General features: G+C 49.8%; 1 protein-coding gene across 5 annotated transcripts; it reads left to right on the plus strand.

Annotated features, from left to right (window-relative positions):
• The first annotated feature begins 1,714 nt into the window (after positions 1–1,714).
• Positions 1,715–13,708, plus strand: LOC136449389 (uncharacterized). 5 transcript variants are annotated; one of them, XR_010758024.1, is made up of 4 exons: positions 1,715–3,952; positions 4,474–4,662; positions 12,998–13,080; positions 13,197–13,708. XR_010758024.1 is itself a non-coding variant. In XM_066449410.1 (3 exons), the coding sequence occupies exons 1-2, from the start codon at positions 1,833–1,835 to the stop codon at positions 4,655–4,657; spliced, it is 2,304 nt and encodes a 767-aa protein (XP_066305507.1). In that variant the 5' UTR covers positions 1,715–1,832; the 3' UTR covers positions 4,658–4,662; positions 13,197–13,708. The 5 variants fall into 5 exon arrangements, 4 of the variants coding, with proteins under 4 accessions (XP_066305507.1, XP_066305508.1, XP_066305506.1 ...); XM_066449410.1 differs by lacking the exon at positions 12,998–13,080; XM_066449411.1 differs by lacking the exons at positions 12,998–13,080; positions 13,197–13,708 and adding an exon at positions 13,114–13,131.
• Positions 13,709–19,411: the final 5,703 nt, after the last annotated feature.

Consider the following 19,411-nt stretch of genomic DNA (forward strand, 5'->3'; position numbering starts at 1 on the left):
TTTGTTCAAATTTACATTCCAAAAAAGAACGCAAATCAAAACAACTGCTCCGGTCTTTGGTTCACAAGGCCGGCCGGCCAGCCAAGTGGGTTTAGGTGTTTATTCACTTTTCTATAAATTTAGCCACTACCCTCTCCATTCTAAATTATAGTTTAGTTTTAAATTTGTCCTTAATCAAACTTCTCTAGCTTTGCTAAATGCTAAGTTTATAGAAAAATATATCGACATCTACAATTTCAAATTAGTTTCATTAAACTATCCATGAAATATGTGTGCTCATAGTGCATTTATTTGAATCTTTACATGCTAATATATTTTCCAAAAAAAACATGGTTAAAATTAGAGAAGTTTAAAATGTGAACTACTTGTGCAATTTATATAATTTAGAATGTGGGGAACAAGTCATATTAATCGTACGTACAGCTTACGTTTAGTGGTTGTTTATTTTTTTTAGCATTGGTGGTTTATTTTACCTGGTTCTCTACACTGATTTCTTCGGGCCGAAGGCTGCCGGAATCTTTGGAAACTGGGGAAAATATGGCCCATTACAGTGCAAAGAGTGGGCCTGTTCCTTAAGGCCCAACTCGCTAGCAGGCTACATCCCTCCATCCTCAAAAAAAAAAAAGCAATGATACTATGCGAGCGTCCGTCCCGTCCAGATGGACCCGCACACGGACGATTCAACCGAGCGCGCCCACCGACTCCTTATCCCATCCATCCCGTGACCCTCTGCGCCCACTCGCTCGCTCTGCTCGCCCGCTTTCCCCCTACTACTCCGCACCCAATCGCTGTTGCACCGCGTGTCGTTCTCCGGGCCACCTCCACGGACACCGCGCTCGCGCGCCAAGTCACTGCCGCCCCTTCCTTCCACCCTCTCTCCCTCTGCGACCTCCATGTGACCCCCACCGGAGACGAGGACGACGGCGACGGCTCCAACGAGGTAGGTCGGTCCTTCTCTAGATCTGAACCTTCCTCCTCGTCTGGATCTGAGCGCTCCTCCTCCTCCTCTGGATGTGAGCCCTCCTCCTTCTCCTCTAGATCTAAGGGACGCGGCGGTGGCTAGGTTTCGGTGAGCTCTGGGGTCCTATTCCCTCCTCCCTCCGACAAGCTCGAAGGTGATGGGTGAGGGGATGTTTTGTATGTTTTTTTGTTGTTTCTCCCGTGTTGCAGTGGTTTTTTTTATGTTGCAACAAATGACTTTGGAATGTTGCAATGAAATTTTTAGGTGGTTGCAATAGATGGTTTGCGGTGTTGCAGTACTACTGCTTTAGATATTGTAACACATATTTTTTATGTTTCAGTACATATTTTTCAATGTTGCAGTATATTTTTCGATGTTGCAGTACATATTTTTCGATGTTGCAGTACATGTTTTCCGATGTTGCAGTGCATGTTTTTTAATGTTGCACTACATATTTCTACGATATTACATTATATAATTTTTTTATATGTTTTATAATATTGCACTTAAAATGTTTCATACTCTTTTTAGATAGCGACGCGGTGCAGGAACCGGATGCGTCGGGATCAGGGGCACGGAGGACAGGGGGCGGGTTCCGTTCTATACGTGGGGTGGTGGGTTTCATTCTATTCCACGTGGGGGGCGGGCACGCCCTCGCGCGCCAGACGTCGGGGTGCTAAAATCGGCGAAAAAAAAAATGTAAACCCCGTTGCTTTCCTAAAAAAAAAGTAAACCCCGTTGCCAATTCCCGTCGCAATCGAGAAGCAGAGGCAGGCTCCATCTTCCTTCAGGTTCCGTTCCACCGGCATCCTCCACTTCCACTTCTCCCCAACCCCAACAAGGGTTTTCGGCGACGCGTCGGCCGCGGCAGATGGACGCCGCGGAGGACGCCGCGTCGAAGCTCCCGTCCCTCTACGCCGAGCTCGTCGCCAAGTCCTCTCGCGTTGCCCAGCTGGAGGCCAGGATCTCGGCCCTCGAAACCGAGAACGCGGGTTTGAGGGAGGCCCTGTCGGTGGCGAGGCGAGAAGCAACGGGCAGTACAGGCGAGGAGGAGGACCCAATCTCTCGTCGATTGGCGCCAGTTCTACGCGGAATCAAGCACGAGGTGGTCGATAAGCGGGGCGGGGGCGTGGCCCGCGACGCAATTGAGGTCAGCGACGACGAGGAGGGCGCTGCTGCTGTCGATGCCAACAAAGGGGGAAGCCCGGAGGAGGGCGTGGGCGAAGCCGATGCGGAGGACGCGGAGGGAGGCGGCGGAAGCAACAGGGAGAGCAGCGCGGGTCTGGAAGATGACGATGTTTCGGTCACGCCGCGGGGGAAGAAGCGTGGCCGTGGGGCGGCGGCGACGCGGGTGGTCACCAGTGATAGCGAGGATGATGGTGATGGTGGTGGTGATGTGGATGGGCTTGGGAGTGGCAAGGATGACGGCGACGATCAGGAGGGCCTCATGAGCAGCAGGAAGCGCGCCTTTCGCCGAGTCAGTGACAGTGAGGATGAGGATGGCGATGAGGGCGTAGCTCCGCATCAGGCTGGGAGTGGGGAGGAGGATGTGCATGATATGGTTCCCATCTATGAATTGCTCAAGAGGGTGCCTAGTGAGGACGGTGATGAATCGGATGAGGACAAAGGGGATTACGCTCCTGCGACGAGGCGTTCTTCTCGGTTGGTTAAGAGGGTTCCTAGTGAGGATGATGATGAATCGGATGAGGCCAAAGGGCATTCCGCTCCCGTGACGAGGCGTTCTGCTCGGTTGGTTAAGAATCAGTCAAAATCCAACCGCGTGTTCCGTGGAGTCAGTGACAGTGAGGATGAGGATGGCAACGAGGGAATAGCTGCGCCTCAGGCTGAGAGTGGGCACAAGGAGGATGTGGTTGATATGGTTCCCATCTATGAATTGCTCAAGAGGGTGCCTAGTGAGGATGATGATGAATCGGATGAGGCATGCCCTCCTGCAACGAGGCGTTCTGCTCGGTTGGTTAAGAGGGTGCGTAGTGAGGACGATGATGAATCGGATGAGGCCAAAGGGCATTCCGCTCCCGCGACGAGGCGTTCTGCTCGGTTGGTGAAGAATCATTCAAAATCCGACCGCATGTTCCGTGGAGTCAGTGACAGTGAGGATGAGGATGGCAATGAGGAAATAGCTGCGCCTCAGGCTGAGAGTGGGCACAAGGAGGAGGATATGGTTCCCATCTATAAATTGCTCAAGAGGATGCCAAAAGAGAGGGCGAGTGAGGATGGTGATGAATCATATGAGGCCAAAGGTCATTCCGCTCCTGCGACGAGGCGTTCTGCTCGGTTGGTTAAGAAACAGTCAAAATCCGACCGCGTGTTTCGTGGAGTCAGTGACAGTGAGGATGAGGATGGCAATGAGGGCATAGCTGCGCCTCGGACTGAGAGCGGGGACGAGGAGGATGATATTGTTCCCATCGATAAATCACGCAAGAGGATGCCAGAAGAGAGGGCGAGTGAGGAAAGCGATGACTCTGATGTGGCCAAAGGGCATTCCGCTCCTGCATCTAGGTGTTCTGCTTGGTTGGTAAAGAATCAGTCAAAAGGGCGAAGAGCTGCATGTCCGGGGCTCCACTTTGTTGAACCACCCAAGGATGTTGAAGGGAATGAAGATGATATGGAAGAAGATGATGATATGAATGAGTTCATAAATGATGGTTCTTCTGATAATGCTAGTGATTCTGCTGAGGAATCCTGTGACGAATCAGATGAACCATCTGTTCTGAATGAAAAATCCTCTCCAGGACTAGAAGTGTCTGATGGTGAGGTGGACTATAAAGATGTTATGGCTTGCATTGGCCGTAAAAAGAAAGCTAAAGAGTGGGATTATGAGGCAGATATGCTAGCAGCATTTGGTGAACATCCTGAGCTTTGCTTGAAGGCTGTTTGTGCCATCTACCGGAAGCAAACTGAGGATGAACAGGTGGAAAAGGCCTCTTTAGTTCATAATAAGCAGGGATTTAGCAACAAAGATGCCCCAAGGTATGTTTATATGCATCTCATTGGTTTTTTGCACAGTTAATAGCAGATTCATTGCTCACAAATAAGAAGGTGGTGCTGTTTGAAGCAGCTTGAATTTGAGCATAGTAGGAACTTTCCTGTGTACATGTATTTGTTACCGTAGGTTCCTAGGAAGGTACATTATCTAAATTGAATTTCTAAATGTGTCGACATTTCTTGTTAGGAATCAATATTGAATTAGCTTACTAGCTCTGCACTTGATTATTAACAAACATTTCGTAGACAGTGTTAATTAACAAAAAAAAAGGTGTTCTTTGTTAAGTTTCTTGAACGCAGTGCTCAAAAACCGTCTATGATTTTTGTTCAGCTAAACAGTTTAGGTTGAGAGGAAATTTCAGTGCTAAGTAACTTGCACGATATGCTTGTATTTTATTTAGCTCCTCTGTAGTATTTCGTAGTAAAGTAGAATGAAAAGATGAGCACTAAGGGAAGTTGGTGTTCTCAGTCTGCTGATAGTTGATTGCACTCTACTGTTCATATAGGGGATCTCGCATAGCAGAATTTCTTTTGGATGGTGATCGGGTTGGTCCACTGAAGAAGACTGTCTCAGATTTGGACGAGTATGATCGTTATGCTTTTGAGTTCTGTCGCAAGGTAGCTTCACACTACTCAAAACAACTTTTTGCAATTTACCAGAACAAGGAGGACCCTTACTTTCATCTATAGCTCTGGTAATGTCTACACCTTACATTGACCTTGTATGTCTCCCCTTTAGTATTCCGCCAACTGCCTGCTACACTCCTTTGTACATATATGTTTAATTGTTGGGTCTCCTGGAGAAGTTAGGACCTGTTAAATGTAGTTTCGGAGAATGTAGTGGCCTTAATGTGTCATAGGAGTGTTGTTTAGGAAGACAAGTGCTTATGGTGTTTGTGTTATGGTCTTGTCCGTGCTACAATCCTGTTTAATATACCTCATTAAGATACTCTGTTTATTGAGTTGGGGGCATGAATCCTTCTCTTCTGCAAATGGATGTGTGACCAATGTACTGTTACTTCCAGACTCATTTGCACTTATGAGAGTTTAAATTAGGCCTGCAAATGGGGTAAGACCCACCCCACATCCGCCCTAACCCGTTCGCCTGACATAACCTGCTGCCAACCCAACCCCACCCAAAAATCAAATTACTAAACCTGCCCCACTCTTGTGGGTCCACTCAAGCGCAAGCTTCTCGTCCGTCTTGGCCTCTTGACTCGCCTGAGCGCCTAGCACACGCAAATATCATATCGCATCATGAGCTTGCTTGGCTGGTGCACCACCTACCCTCCCAGCTCCGCTGCCTGCTCGCAAATCGCCGGTGCATTCCCAAACCCGATGTGCAACCTTGCGCAGCACCACCGTCTCCTACTCTCCTCAACCGGCGGCTGACCTCAATGTGCCTTCCAGGAGCAAAAAGCATCCTCCACAAATGGCCCAAGCGCCACTGCTTGCGCCCGTTTGCTGCGCTGGCCGCTACTTGCGCCCGCTGCTGCTGGCCACTGGTTGTGCTGGCTTGCTGCGCCATGGAAGGCTGGCTGCTGCTGATTACAGCCCCTATGCGGAGGTTCTTCTCCGAGTAGTCAAGTTTGAACTCAAGAATACCAGCGACCAACATCCTGGCACTCCAATTATTCCAAGTATACTTTCCACATATCAACACCTTGATTCACAAGCAAATATTTTTTTGAATAATTTAACAAGCCAAAGTTGCTGGAGTAAGCAGGAGACCGAATAAGCACAAGCAAATGCTCAGGACTTACGCTGCAATTCCTCGGCAACTGTTGCCTCCGCCCGTGCCCCACTTGCCGTGCTGGAGCCGGCCTCGTAGCAGCTGTGGGCGCTGGCCTAGAGTGGTGTCGGTGTTTCGAACAAACACCAACTAGTAAATTTATATTTGTTGCGCGTTAAGCTCGGATGGTGTATTAAAGGACACAAGGTTTATACTGGTTCGGGCAAAATGTCCCTACGTCCAGTTTGCTGCTGCTCGTGTTATTAGTACCGAAAATGGTTCGTAGTAGGGGTACAAACGGTCGAGAGAGGGACATGTCCTAAGTCTCTGATGGAAGGGTCGAAAGGATGCCAAGAGCCCGGTTGCTGCTTGGCTGTGTGTTGTGTGTGGAATTGATCCATCCCCTTAGTGGGGCGTCCTGCCCTCCCTTTTATAGACCAAGGGGGGAGCAGGGGTTACAGATGGGAGAAAGAGGAAAAAGAAGGTCTTTCGAAGGTGCCGGGTCTTCCTTTTCCCTTGAGCCTGCCCTGCTGACATGGCAGACCACGCCAGGGATAGCATGTTTCGCTGATCCTGATAGGGTCGGGCTCTGGCTTCGTTTCAGCGAGTGGTCACGTCCCATCCTCCCCTGACGGACGGTGCGGTGTGTCAGGGCGCCGAGCCATGACTCTGCGGGGAGTAGACGGGGAAATGACCATACGCCCGTCACTGTAGATGATGTGAGTTCTTTCTTGGATTGTAGTGGTTGTCGTATGCTTGTGTCAGGATCCACGCCCGAGGGCTGATGGCGGCGCCTACAGCACTGTAGGACAAAAGTCGGCGCCTACAACACTATTCGGGCTCTGCCATGCCTGGGAGGGCTTAAAGCGCCTGTCCCGTCGTATCCTGACTGTACTTTTCTGCAGGCGTGCAGGGTATGGTCCTCGGTACTGCGGTTGACTTGAATGTCCTGTCTTACCTCGTGCTCATCATCATGAAGGAGCAGGGCGTAGTCGTCGGGCGAGGCGGAGCCTGCCCTCAGACGTCGGGCGAGGCGGAGCCAGCCCTCAGCCGCCGGGCGAGGCGGAGTCTAGCCCTCGGGGGTCGGGCGATGCGGAACCAATCTTCCGTCGTTCGGGCAAGAAGTGTAGTAGCGTTCTTGTCTGACCGGAAGCGTTAACGTTAGATGGTTATTAGCTCCACCTCATTGGGTACCCCGGTATTAGGTCCCCGACAGTAGCCCCCGAGCCCCCGGGTGATTCGGATAGAATCGTCCGGGGGTGATTTGACTTGCTAGAGGGTGCGCGCGAGCGCACCCGACGGGTGTAGCCCCCGAACCACCGGGTGATTCGGGTAGAATCGTCCGGGGGGTATTTCGATTCGCCAGAGGGTGCGCGCGAGCGCACCCGTCGGGTGTAGCCCCCGAGCCCCCGAGTGATTCGGATAGAATCGCCCGGGCGATAATTTCGGACCCTTCGCGGGTATGGCTGTGAGATTTGGTTTTTGTCAACTGGACAGTTTAAAGGGAACCCTGGTATCCCGTTCGCGGGGATTCATCTAGGGTTAGCCCGGTTGAGACTTGTTTGCTGATCGAGACTCCTTTGAGGCTCGTGCGTCTGAGTTTTGGCCGTTCGCGGGCCCATCCCTCGTTGGGACAACCGTCGAAACTATTGGGCCAACCCTCAAACTCCTGGGCCCAGGCGGGCTGAAGAAATGCTTTTTGACCCGTATCCCCGCTGTGGGAAAAGAGTCCTAGTCTGCTCGGGAAGACGAAACGTCTGGCGCGATTTTGGTGGGAAAGGATAGGGATCGCGGGCGCATATCCCGCGGCGTGACGTGGTGGTGTATCGTGGCAGGCTCGGAGACCTAGGCGGGCGGTTGCTCTTCTCGCATCCGTTGCCCCTATAAAACCAAGGGCTTCACCCCCAGGGTTCCGTACTTTGCCTCCTCGTCTTTGCATCTGCAACCTCCGCCGCCAATCGCCTGAGCCTCCCGCACCTGCATCGCAGCTGCCGTCAAGCTCGCATCCACCCCCCCTCCCCATCATTCAATGGAGTTGTGGTGCAGATCTGACATCACGCCTCAGCGCCTAGAGGGCCTCGTTCGCCGTGACCTCCTTTGCCCGCCGACCGCTGCCGAGGAGTGGCGACTGCCCGGTAATGAGGACGAGCCGTCGCCCCCCGAAGGGTATGTCGTGACCTTCGCTCACTTCCACGAGCGGGGATTCGCCATACCTGCCCACAAGTTCCTTCGTGGGCTGTTGGATTACTACAAGGTGGAGTTGCAGCACCTTACTCCCAATGGGGTCCAACACATTGCGGCGTTCGTCGCCCTGTGTGAGGGGTTCCTGGGGATTAGTCCTCACTTCGACCTGTGGCGGTATCTCTTTGCCGTCAACCTTTTGAAGAAGCGGGTCGGGAAGTAAGAGCTGAGCGTGCCGGTGGGATGTGCCGGCATTCATCTCCGCAACAACCGGGTGAACAAATATCCGTCGATGCGTTTGTCGACCTCTAACAAGGGGTGACATTCGCATTGGTTTTACGTCAAGGACGACGTTGTCGCCCCCTTGCCAGCGTTCTCCGAGCGCATCATCGAAGAGGTCCCGGGGTCGTGGAAGTGGGGTGTCCCGGACAAAGACAAGAAGAAGATCAAGGACCATCTCGCCGCCCTCTAAATTCTAAAGGAGAGGGGCGTGAAAGGACGGGGGATCATCGACGCCTACCATACGCGGAGGGTGGCGCCGCTGATGAGCCGCGCGCTTCCCCTGTACCTGATGGTGCGTCGCAGGGACGACACTTGTCGACGAAGCGCTCCCCCCCCCCACCGAAGTGGCCCAGCGCATCAAGGAGGCGATGGAGCCTTCAAAGGACAACGCCGGCGTTGTCCTTGATTTCGTGTATCCGGTGCCGGGGCATCCCCCAATGCGGCCGAAAGCGGGGTTCATTGATTTCGTAAGTTCTCTTTCCCCGTGCCTCCTTTTTACTTGAATTCCTGGCCCCTTGATGCTGACCTCGGGATAGCGTGACCAACCGAAGAGACTCGTCCTCGCGGATAGCCCGGCTCTGCTGTCGAAGGATCGGCTCGTGGCGACGGCGAATCGCACCGTGGCCGAGTGGGATAGGAAGACGAAGGAGCTCAAGAGGAAGAAGATGCTACAGAAGCAGCAAGCACGGGAGCGAGGAGAGGAGATAGACAGTGACGACGACGACGAGGAGTATGACGAGGTAGTTGCCGATGTGGAGTAGGATGTCCTGGAGGGCGAGGATTCGCTGACAGGTACCCACTCGTCCACGCAGAGACCCTTCCCGTTCCACGCAGGGGGAAGTGAGTCCGTGAGGCCGGCGGAGACGGGCCAAACCATCGGCCCGTCCTCAGGACCGGTGGGAGCGGGCGGATCTGCCGCCACACCCGAGGTGTCGGTGGAGGAGCGCGACCAGGCCGTCCGAGAGCGTGACGAGGCGCGTCAGGGGGTCAGCTCCCTCCGGGCGGATCTTGGAGCCACGGTGGCCCGAAGGCTGGAGGCCGAGAGCATCTCTGCCGGGCTAGGCACGGAGCTTGCCGAGGTGGGGGGGATTCTTTAGGCTGAGAGTGATGAGCACGATCTCCTGCGCGCTGCCGTCGGAGTTGTTTTCGATGACCTGGGGGTGGCGCGGCTAGAGGAAACCGGCTCACTTGCGGCCCGTGCCGTAGATATCACGGCGCGGGTGCGCCAGCTTGAAGAGAACGTCTTTCACGCCGGGATCACCCAAGCCTTTGCTGTTGCCTGCTCTCATTATGATTAGGAAGTTAACTTGGAGGCAATGAGCCTCGGCTTCGCGCCTGGCTACGAACACTCCGAGCTGGATGAGATTGAGAAGGCGGTGACTTCTATCGCGCGGAACCTGGCAGACAGGCTGAGAGACATAGTTCTCCCTCCACGGAAGTAGTTAGTCGAATGAGTCTGATAAACATTTATCTGTAATCTATGGACAAGTGTCGGTACTTTTGTGTCTGAAAACAGATTCATAATTTCGTTTCGTAATTTTGTTTTGTTTGTCTGAACTTGTTTTCTTTCCTTTTGCATTCGAGAAAAAGGTTTATGCGATCCGATCCTTCCGTCCGTTAAGACTGTATGTCCCGAGGTGTATAAGGGGGAAATTTCAATTGTGCTGGTGAGCAAAGTTACCATAGTCGTCGGGGCGTGGGTTTTTTGCGGTCTTACCAGGCATGCTCGGTTATCTGTTCCCACAAACCTTGCCGCCATCCTTAACGCGAGGAAGAGGTCTGATGTAACGTCTGTTTCGAAAAAAGAGAGGTATTTATACCTTTATCAGCCCTCGAGTGAGATCCGACCCCTTGCGGTCGCTAGGGCCGGATGTTACTGGAGACCGAAGCGAGGGTAGCAAACTTACTTCTTGTATTCGCACGTACCCCTTACTTAGGATTTTAGCGATGGTTCCGTCACCGTGCGTTTGGCGCCATTGCTGGCCCGGTCTTCCCCGAGCCCCCGCGCATGGCGGGGATTCGGTTAAGGTTCAGCTCGTGTTGTGACTGTCTCTCCGTCCGCGGTTTCCGCAACTGGAGGGGTTGAGGCGACGTCACTTGCCTCGACGACTCGAGTGACGTGCTTGATGAGCTCGCTAACAGGGATGTTCGAACAGAATCCGATCCCGTTGCTTTGTGATAGGGTCAGCAAAGCCCTCGGGTGGCATTCCGTTGCTCCTTGACCTGCCTTCCAACAGGTTCCCCCTCAATGGGGATTCTATGGGTTCGGCTAGAGGCTGGATTGAACTAGAAGGTTGAGATGACCCTATCCACCTCAATGCGGGTTGGGCAAAGGCCATTGAGGCTCATCTGCGTTTTCTTCCCTGGCTCTTGTTTGATGTGAGGCGGCCTTGGACCCTTCGCGGGCCAGCCTTCGAACCTCGGTCTCTCGATCTCGGATCGAGCGGCTCGAGCCCCCGAGCCCCTTAGGGTCTGATAGGGGTCGGTCGTGTTTCGCACGTCACCCCATCCTCGGTTTCCGCAACCGGAGGGGCTGAGCTGACGACATTTGCCTCGACGGCTCGAGTGTCGCGCTCAACGGGCATGTTCATGTGGAATCCGAGTCCGTCATTTGCTGACGGGGTCGGCAGAGCCCTCAGGTGGCATTCCACTACTTCTTAATCCGCCTCCCGACAGATGCCCGAGGCGTTCGATAGGCTCAGGTGGCCCGTTGGCCTCTCCTCGACGGAGATTCTGTGGGTTTGGCTCGAGGTTAGAATCAAACGAGAAATGTCGAGATGTCCCTGTCCGCTTCCGAGCAGGGTCAGGCAAGGCCGCTGGGGCTCATCTCGGTTTTTCTCCCCTGGCTCTGTTTGACGCGAGGCGGCCTCGAGCCCTTTGCGGGCCGGCCTTCGAACCTCGGTCAGTTGCGGCTCATATCAAATGAGGCGACTACCGCTTCGTGATGTGACACGAAGCGTTGAGATGCAGCAATTACATATGCACCGTTTGGATGTATGGGATTAATGTATGATTGAAACGAAAGCGGGGGTCGGTAATGTTACCTTGGTGGCATGAGTGACGAGAAGCTCTTACCGGACATGTCCGTGCGGGGTTTGAGTCCGACGTTCGTGACGGGGCCGGTGTAACCTGCACGAGCATCGCGATTTTTCGTTTCTGTCTCTCGGCGGCGATCCGAGCCGTTCGATTGACTTAGGCGACCTGACAGCTTCTCCTTGAGGGAGATTCTGCAGGCGGACCCTTCCGAACCCTTCTCGAGAAGGCGGATGCTAAAGCTCGAGGTGCGGGGAACTGTGAATTAGATTATGCTGGTGAACAAAACCACCGTAGCCGTCGGGGCGTAGGGTCTAGCGGTTTGTCCAGTTTTACTCAAAGTTTTACACTCGCACCCCGTGTCTCCGGTTTTCAACGTAAGGAGGGGTCGGGCGAAGAGGATGTCTAAACAAGTAGACACTCTCGACAGCCTCCGAGCGATGTCCGTGCCCCTGCCGTTTGCTGGGGTCGGAGGCTCGGTAATGAAATTAACACGCAAAGTAAGTAAACAGAGGTGCTTATCTTTCGACGGCCGTTCGTTCGTCGTTTTACCTGGGCCGTCCGATCAACCCAGGAGGCCTGTTGCCCCCCCCCCCCCCCCCTGAAAGGGGGTTCCGTCATCGGGTCTTTCCAGGTCCTGCCTGGGCAAGCGGAGAGTCGCCTGGCGAAGAGGATGTCTAACGTTCGATGGTTATTAGCTCCACCTCATTGGGTACCCCGGTATTAGATCCTCGACAAGTGGTGCCGCGTTTCATGGTGCAGCCACCACCCCAGCTGCCATTGCCGTCGACGCCAAATCTCGCGCTTGCACCGCCCCCACCACTGGTGCCGCTGCCGGCACTGAATCTTGCGCTCACGGTGCGGGATCTCATGAGCCCGGCTTCATGATCCGGTGATTGGGATGAGAGTGGGGCACTGACGTTGATTGCTGAGATGCATACAACCCCTTCCAACCCGCCCTAACCCACTTTTCTCATCGCCCCAAGCCGCCCCAAACCACTAGCTGCTAAAACCCATTTCCACCCAGCCAAATGAACCCTAAGTCAGCACCCGACCCATAGAATCCATTTCCACCCGCCATGTTAACAGGTCTATGTGCTTTTGGTCTTATATCACAACATTTTATACAAGAGATAAACTTTAGCGGAGGCTATTGATATTAATAGGTGTAGAATTTCATCAGAGTCCTGCAGTTGCTTTCGATGCAAATCAGTGTTACTAAATGGAAGGGGCATAATTTACCTCACTAGAAACCGGCCAGATTGATACTGATTTCAGGCTCATGGAGAACATGACAATTTTCTGCTAGAGTAGCCAAAATGTGCTTTAGGTAATAACTGGTGTAGGGTTGTTGGCCAGCAAGCCACACGATCCTTATAACCTATAGAAGTTATTTTGCGTTGCATTCTATAGCAGGAACGCAGCATCAAGAAATTTACTGAACCTGCAAACTGGCCCACATCTTAGGCTGTGTCCTGGCCACATTTTTGGCATGGGTCCTGCATCTTGGGGCCAGCATTTATGTTGGCAGATATGAGGCATAATCTCCCATTTAGATACATAGGACATGGAGCTGCTAGCTCATGCCTCTATAACCATTCAACCAAGGTGGCAAAATCCCTTCCGTAGTTCCGTGCAAACCATGATAAAGACATGCATGTAGCCGTTTACAATGTAACCATCTGCCTGCGGTAGCAATTACAAAAGTAGATTCTGTTTCTTTCATTTACTACAACTAACAAAAGGGCACGTTCTAGACATATGCAACTAACAAAAGGGCACGTGCTACATATATGCAACAGTGAGGAGCTCTTGTCAGCAATTGAATACTGAATATGACGAGGAGTCTGCTGCATTCTTTTCGTAAGTTATGGGCGGCCTGCAAGTATGTTGTCTCATGTCAATGCCTGTTATGTAGATTTCCTTTTCGTATTGATGTCGGGGAAAGGCACCATTGTGCCAAGAAGAGCTAATGCGACGAGTCTGATGCATTCTTTTCAGAGGGTTCGTCACGGCAATGCCTGTTAATGCAGGTTTCGTTTTCGTATTGAAGTTGGGGAAAGGCACACCATTGTGGCAAGAACAGCTACAGCTTGTTTGTTTCCTTTCCAAGCAATCTGTATTAAACACAGGGACCCAGCCTAATCTGCACCACTCATTTCCTGACTAAATCATTACATTTAACTAATATACGTAAATCATTATTCAGCATTCTGTCTGCACTCTGCCTCATGTCTCCAGTGTGAGCTGAGACGTGTTGGAACGGACGCTACACGTCTGTAAGAGCAGACTGGAGCACCGGATACTGTATTTTGAGTACCCACAAGTGAACGGATGCCTCATGTATGCCAGATTGTACTGTTGCTCATCTTCTCTTGTACTGCACCTGTGAACCGTGGTCCATTATCCGTAGCAAAAACTTAGTTTCTGCACAAGTGAACTGTGATGCATTATCCGTAGCAGAAACTTGTATGACTGAAAGTCTGAAACTATTTGCAATAGCGGAGCAATCTGGCAAGTCTGACTGTCAGTTAATGTGCCCGACATTGAGTCTGTTACAAGTTGCTTACCGCTTTTGAACTTTCGACGACTTGCCGCAATTTGCAAGGCGCAGTCATTGTCCAAGATATTTAAGCAGTTTCTTGTAGTTGCGGTGTTGCCGGATGCGAATAGGAGGCTTGTGGACGACAGATAACTGCCGCGAATACGAGGCAATGGACAGATCACCAAATGGGACCTGCCTGGCGGGGGCGAAGACAGGCAGATCTTAGCCCGGCTGTCACTCTCGCTGTCGCCTGTCCGCAGAAGCTGTAGCTAAATAGAATGTGTCGCGGGGGCATTCATGGCGTCGTTGACCTATATATCACTCCCAGAAACCCCACCGGTTGGCCATGATTCTGCTCCGCATCATCTTTCTGATCGTCAGAGGGACACATGACAACAATACTGTCGTGCTTAGCTAGCAAGGGAAAATGCCCCGTTTCATTATCTGTTTTTATTTATGTGAATGAAGGAGTAAATAATAAGTCATGGGGCAGGCACTCAGGCAGCTACCCCACCAGCACCAGGACCATTGTACGGTAGAGGACGCTAGCTCTAGCTGCCGATCAGTGAGCGCCCAGGTGACCAGGAAGTGTTAGTTGATCTTCATCAATGGTCTATTGGGCCCTTATCTCTGCTCCCTGATCGGGGGAGCCTAATACTAATCCGGTTGGTGGGCCCCTGTCGCACAGCACACGTAAAAGGAAGGTGGGGGTGAGGGCTCGGATAACGAGGTTGACCGGAGCCGCCACACCCACTACAGAGAAACCTTAATCCGATCAAAGGTCGTGCGGCCAGCGACGGGATGTGACCCACCACCGTCGCGCCTGCAGGTTCTCCGCCGGCGCCACTGGACTTCTCTCCACCGCGCTGGACGACTCCTACTACACCGCGGCACCGACGTCTACGTTGCTGTGCCGCAAAGAGAAACGTCAAGGAGGCTAACCGGATCTACTGTTACACACAGAGGTACACACATTGATCCTAACAATGGTACCAGAGCCGGTTGTCTCTGTGTAATCCGAACCCTAACCGGGTAAAAGCAAAGAAAAGGGACCGGGGTGGCGGATGTCACTGGAACCCGATCACCACCGCCACCGCGTGGGGGAAAAGAAGAGATCCATGTTCGGATCAGAGAAGAAGAAGAAGAAAAGATGCCGCAGCGTTCGACGGCGCACGACAAAGAAAAAGTATATTCTCGGGTCATCCCAACCCTAACCCTAATCGGGTGAAACAACAGTGAACAGAAAGGGGAAAAGGATCTCAAGAATCCCAACCCTAACCCAAATCGGATGAAACCCGAGCACAAGAACCAAAGAAATGAAGAGGGGAAGGGGATAATCTCGCAGATCTTGAATCAAACCAAAAGAAAACAAGAACAGGGTTCAACCGAACCCTAACCCTAGATCGGGATCGGGAAAAGTGAAGAAAAGAAACATCCAAACCCTAGATCGGGTTTTTGGGATAGAGATGAAAACATGGTTTCAACTGGAAACCGAACCTCAAACCCGTGAAGGGTAGATAAACAGAAAAAACCCTAAAGAGAAAAGAAACCCTAACCCTAACTATCCCCAATCGATCGAATCTGAGAACAGAAAAAGAGAATCAAACCCGCAGGGGAAAGAAGGGGAAGGGGGTGGCTTACCTTGCCGCCGTGCAGCGTTGCTGTCATGCCGGCGCGCGGGGAAAAGTGGGCTGAACCCGGGTGAACTGCTCGCCGGAACAGGCCACAGGGGTCACCGCGGCCAGGCCGCTCGACGGCGACACGATCACCCGCTGGGGAGCGCGCACGCCGGCGAGGGGGCCGGCGGCGGTGCCATGGACGCTCTCGCTCGCTCGGTTGTGCTCCGCTGAGAGAGAAGAGAGCAGCGTAGAGAGAGAAGCGGAGGAAGCGAAATGACTCTAGGGTTTTCGGTGCTCAGACCGCGATGGGTTTTTGATCTCCCGAGATGCGTGGACGAGCCGTCGATCCTAATCAAACGGCTGTAAGTGGCCGGGCCGCTCTCGGCCCAGGCGGGCGAGGGCACATCGGGCTGCTTTGCCGACCCAGGCCCAGGTTGCGGCCTGGGTCAGCGCGGCGCACGCGCGCGAGAGTGAAAGGCATTGATGGGTAGGGCCACTGTGGCAGTTCCAGCCCAATCAAAGAACAGTAAGAAAGAATCAATCAGTTTTTTTTTTGTTTTTTTCATTTTCCAATAAAGTTTTTATTTCCTGGAAAATGAATTAATGGCTTAAAAGAAAATAAAAAGGTAATTTTTCCCTGTGGGTAAAATTCAAGAAATTGAGTATATGTTTTCCGCTGCTAAAGAAAAAGTATATTCTCCAGTGATTTTGAATAGACGTGATATTTAACTGGAGAAAAGGAAAGTTTTTCCAGTAAATGTTTATTTCCTAGAAATTAATTAATGGATTAAAGGAAATAGAAAATATAATTTTCCCTGTGGGTAAAATTCAAGAAAAGGAGAAGTTTTTCCACAGCTAGAGAAATTGTTTATTCTCTAGTTAATTTGTACCAATGTGATATTTAATTGAAGAAGAAAGAAAGTTTTTTCGCTGCTAAAGAAAATGTTAATTCTCCAGTTATTTTGAATCAGTATGGTATTTAATTGGAGAAAAAGAGTTTAGATATGATTATGATGTTGTTGTTTCCTGACCAACGTTGTTAATAATAATATCGTAATGTTAATGATTTATGCATTAATTCTACTTCTGCCCAACGGTAATGTAGAATTAGTGTATAAGAACATATGTTAATTTTAATGATTTATGTATTTATTCTACTTCTACCCAACGGTGATGTAGAATTAGTGTGTAAGAACAGTTGTGAAAGTTAAAGATTTATGCATTAATTCTATTTCTGTCCAATGGTGATGTAGAATTCGTGTATAAGAATAATTATATGTTTTGATTTTGACCAACGTTGGAATCAAGGCATGCAAATGGTGTTATTTTTATGTTAAAAAAAGTTTTGATCTGGTTTTCATCTTATCTAAGGTGGATTGGATAGTCACCTCACCATGTTCCACTGAGATTGTGGCACCGGTGAGGGAGACAAAAGAGAATGATGCCACTTGGGCAACTAAAGAAAGAGATTTTTAATCCCAAAAGATATCCTATGACTTTTGAGCATAGGAAGTGGGTCACTGCAAACAAGAAATGTTTGGCTGTGATAAAGAACATGATTGAACCTGCAATTGTGGGCTCAATCCTAGAATGTGATACGATTACCGAGTACCTCGATAGAATAAAGAGTCAGTTCACTGGCTCTTCAAAGACATATGCCACTTAGCTGATAAAAGCAGCTGGTCACAGAGTGTTAATCTAAAAAGGTGGCATACGAGAGCTCACGATGCGTTGTCGAAATTATGGCACTGTCGTTTAGGCCATATTTCAAGGGGGAGAATAGAAAGACAAGTTAAGAATGATATTCTTCCTCTATTAGAGCTCTCAGATTAAGAACAATGCAGAGAATGCATAAAAGGAAAATATATAAAGAAAGATGACAAACGAAGCACAGAAATTTTACATTCATAACATTCACAAATGATTACTCCCATTATGGCTAAATTTATCCAATCAAAGAAAGAACAGAAGCATTGGATAAATTTAAGATATTAAAGATGAAGATAGTCAGGTCTGACCGTGGGGGAGTACTACGGTCGGCATACCCTAAAAGAATGGCATAGTAGCCCAGTATTCTATACCGGGCGAACCTTAGCAGAATAGAGTAGCTAAAAGAATCAATCATACCATGATGGATATGATGGGCAGTATGATAAGTTACTCCACCTTATAGTTGAGCCTGTGGATGGAGGCGTTAAAAACCCTATTAATATTCTCAAAAGAGTACCAAGTAAGTCGGTGTCCAAAACACCGATGAGTTGTGAACAGAACGAGTACCCTCACTAAACCACTTGCGTGTGTGTGGGAGAGCCCTGCTGAGGCTAAAGTATTTAACCCAAACAATGGGAAGTTATATCCCAAAATAGTAAGTTGCCATTTGTTTGGCTACATAGAAAAGTTAAAAGGTTTTCGTTTCTACTGTCCAGAGAGACACACAAAGTTTATGGAAACGAGACACGCTGTTTTACTAGAGGATGAAAAGATGAGGGGGAGCATGGTAGCTCGAGAAATTGACCTTGAAGTGAAGCGGGTGTATGCGTCCACTCTAATAATTCATGGGTCATTTTTCTCACTACCTGCTATAGCTGCACCGACATTGCTAGATACTGTGGTGCTAGCACCTGTTGTTATCCCACCTGTGGCAACAATGAATGACGATGAGGAACCTGTTCTTCAGGATTCTATAGAACCTATTGCCACACATGAGGGGGAGCAACAACAGCCTCAAACAGAAAATGTGCCAAAAGTGGAGGCCCCTAGAAGGTCTCAAAGAGTTAGAAAATCAGCTATTCCTGCTGATTATGAAGTGTACAACACTAAGGAATTTCAAATGGAGGATGATCTCACCTCATTTGAAGAAGCCATGAGAAGTGATCATTCATCAAAGTGGTTTGAGGCCATGGAAGATGAAATAAAATCAATAAATGCCAATAAAGTTTAGGACTTAGAAATAATTTCTAAAGGAGTCAAAACAGTAGGCTGTAAATAGGTCTACAGAACAAAACTTGGCTCTCAAAGAAATATAGAGAAATATAAAGCGCGACTTATGGCAAAAGGCTATATGCAAAGAGAAGGGATTGATTACAATGAGACATTTTCTCCAGTCTCATGTAAAGTTTCCTTCAGAATCATAATGGCATTAGTGGCACATTACGATTGAGAATTATATCAGATGGATGTAAAGACGGTATTTCTCAACAGAGACTTGGAGGAAAATGTTTACATGGCACAACCGAAACATTTTGTCATGGAAGAAAAAGAACGAATATGATGCCGCCTAAAGAAATCCATTTATGGATTAAAACAAGCTTCAAGACAGTGGTACTTGAAGTTTGATCAGACAATAAAGAATTTTGGGTTTTAAAGAGAATGTAGAGGACAATTGTGTCTATACAAAGTAAAGAGAATGTAGATGACAATTGTATCAATACAAAGTTTAAGAATGAAAAGTTTATCTTCCTTGTCCTATATGTAGATGATATCTTACTTGCTAGTAGTGATGTCAGTCTACTACTGGAGACAAAGAAATTTGATATGAAAGATCTTAGCGAAGCCTCGTTCGTTCTAGGGATCGAGATTCACCGAGATAGAAGAAAAAAGGAGTATAAGGACTGTCACAAATGGCATACATGGAAAAGATCTTAAAGAAATTCAGTATGCACAAATGTAGTCCCTCACCTGCTCCTATAGTCAAGGGCGACAGATATGGGGATTTTCAATGCCCCAGGAACCAATATGAGCTCAATTGATAAAGTGAAAGTGGTTCCATATGCTTCAACTGTCGGAAGCTTGCAACGTGCTCAAGTATGTACGCGTCCTGACTTGGCATTTGTTACCGGGTTTTACTTGGCAGATTCCAGAGCAATTCTGGAACATAACACTAAAATTAGTAAAGAAAGTCTTGTATTATTTACAAGGAACGAAAGGCCTCATGATGACATATAGAAGATCTGATTCACTCCACATGGTGGGATATTCAGATTCTGATTATGCGAGAGTGAATGCATATCCAGACGTGAATTTTCTATCATCTCGCAAAAGGGGAGCTGTTT

The sequence above is a fragment of the Miscanthus floridulus genome, chromosome 5, assembly GCF_019320115.1.
Source record: "Miscanthus floridulus cultivar M001 chromosome 5, ASM1932011v1, whole genome shotgun sequence".
Classification (NCBI taxonomy): Eukaryota; Viridiplantae; Streptophyta; class Magnoliopsida; order Poales; family Poaceae; genus Miscanthus; species Miscanthus floridulus.

Bases quoted from the DNA above. Each gene is read 5' to 3' on its own strand.
- LOC136449389 (XM_066449410.1), top strand. From the start codon at position 1,833: ATGGACGCCGCGGAGGACGCCGCGTCGAAGCTCCCGTCCCTCTACGCC. The intron at 3,953-4,473 runs GTATGTTTATAT...CTGTTCATATAG, and splicing joins AGCAACAAAGATGCCCCAAG to GGGATCTCGCATAGCAGAAT.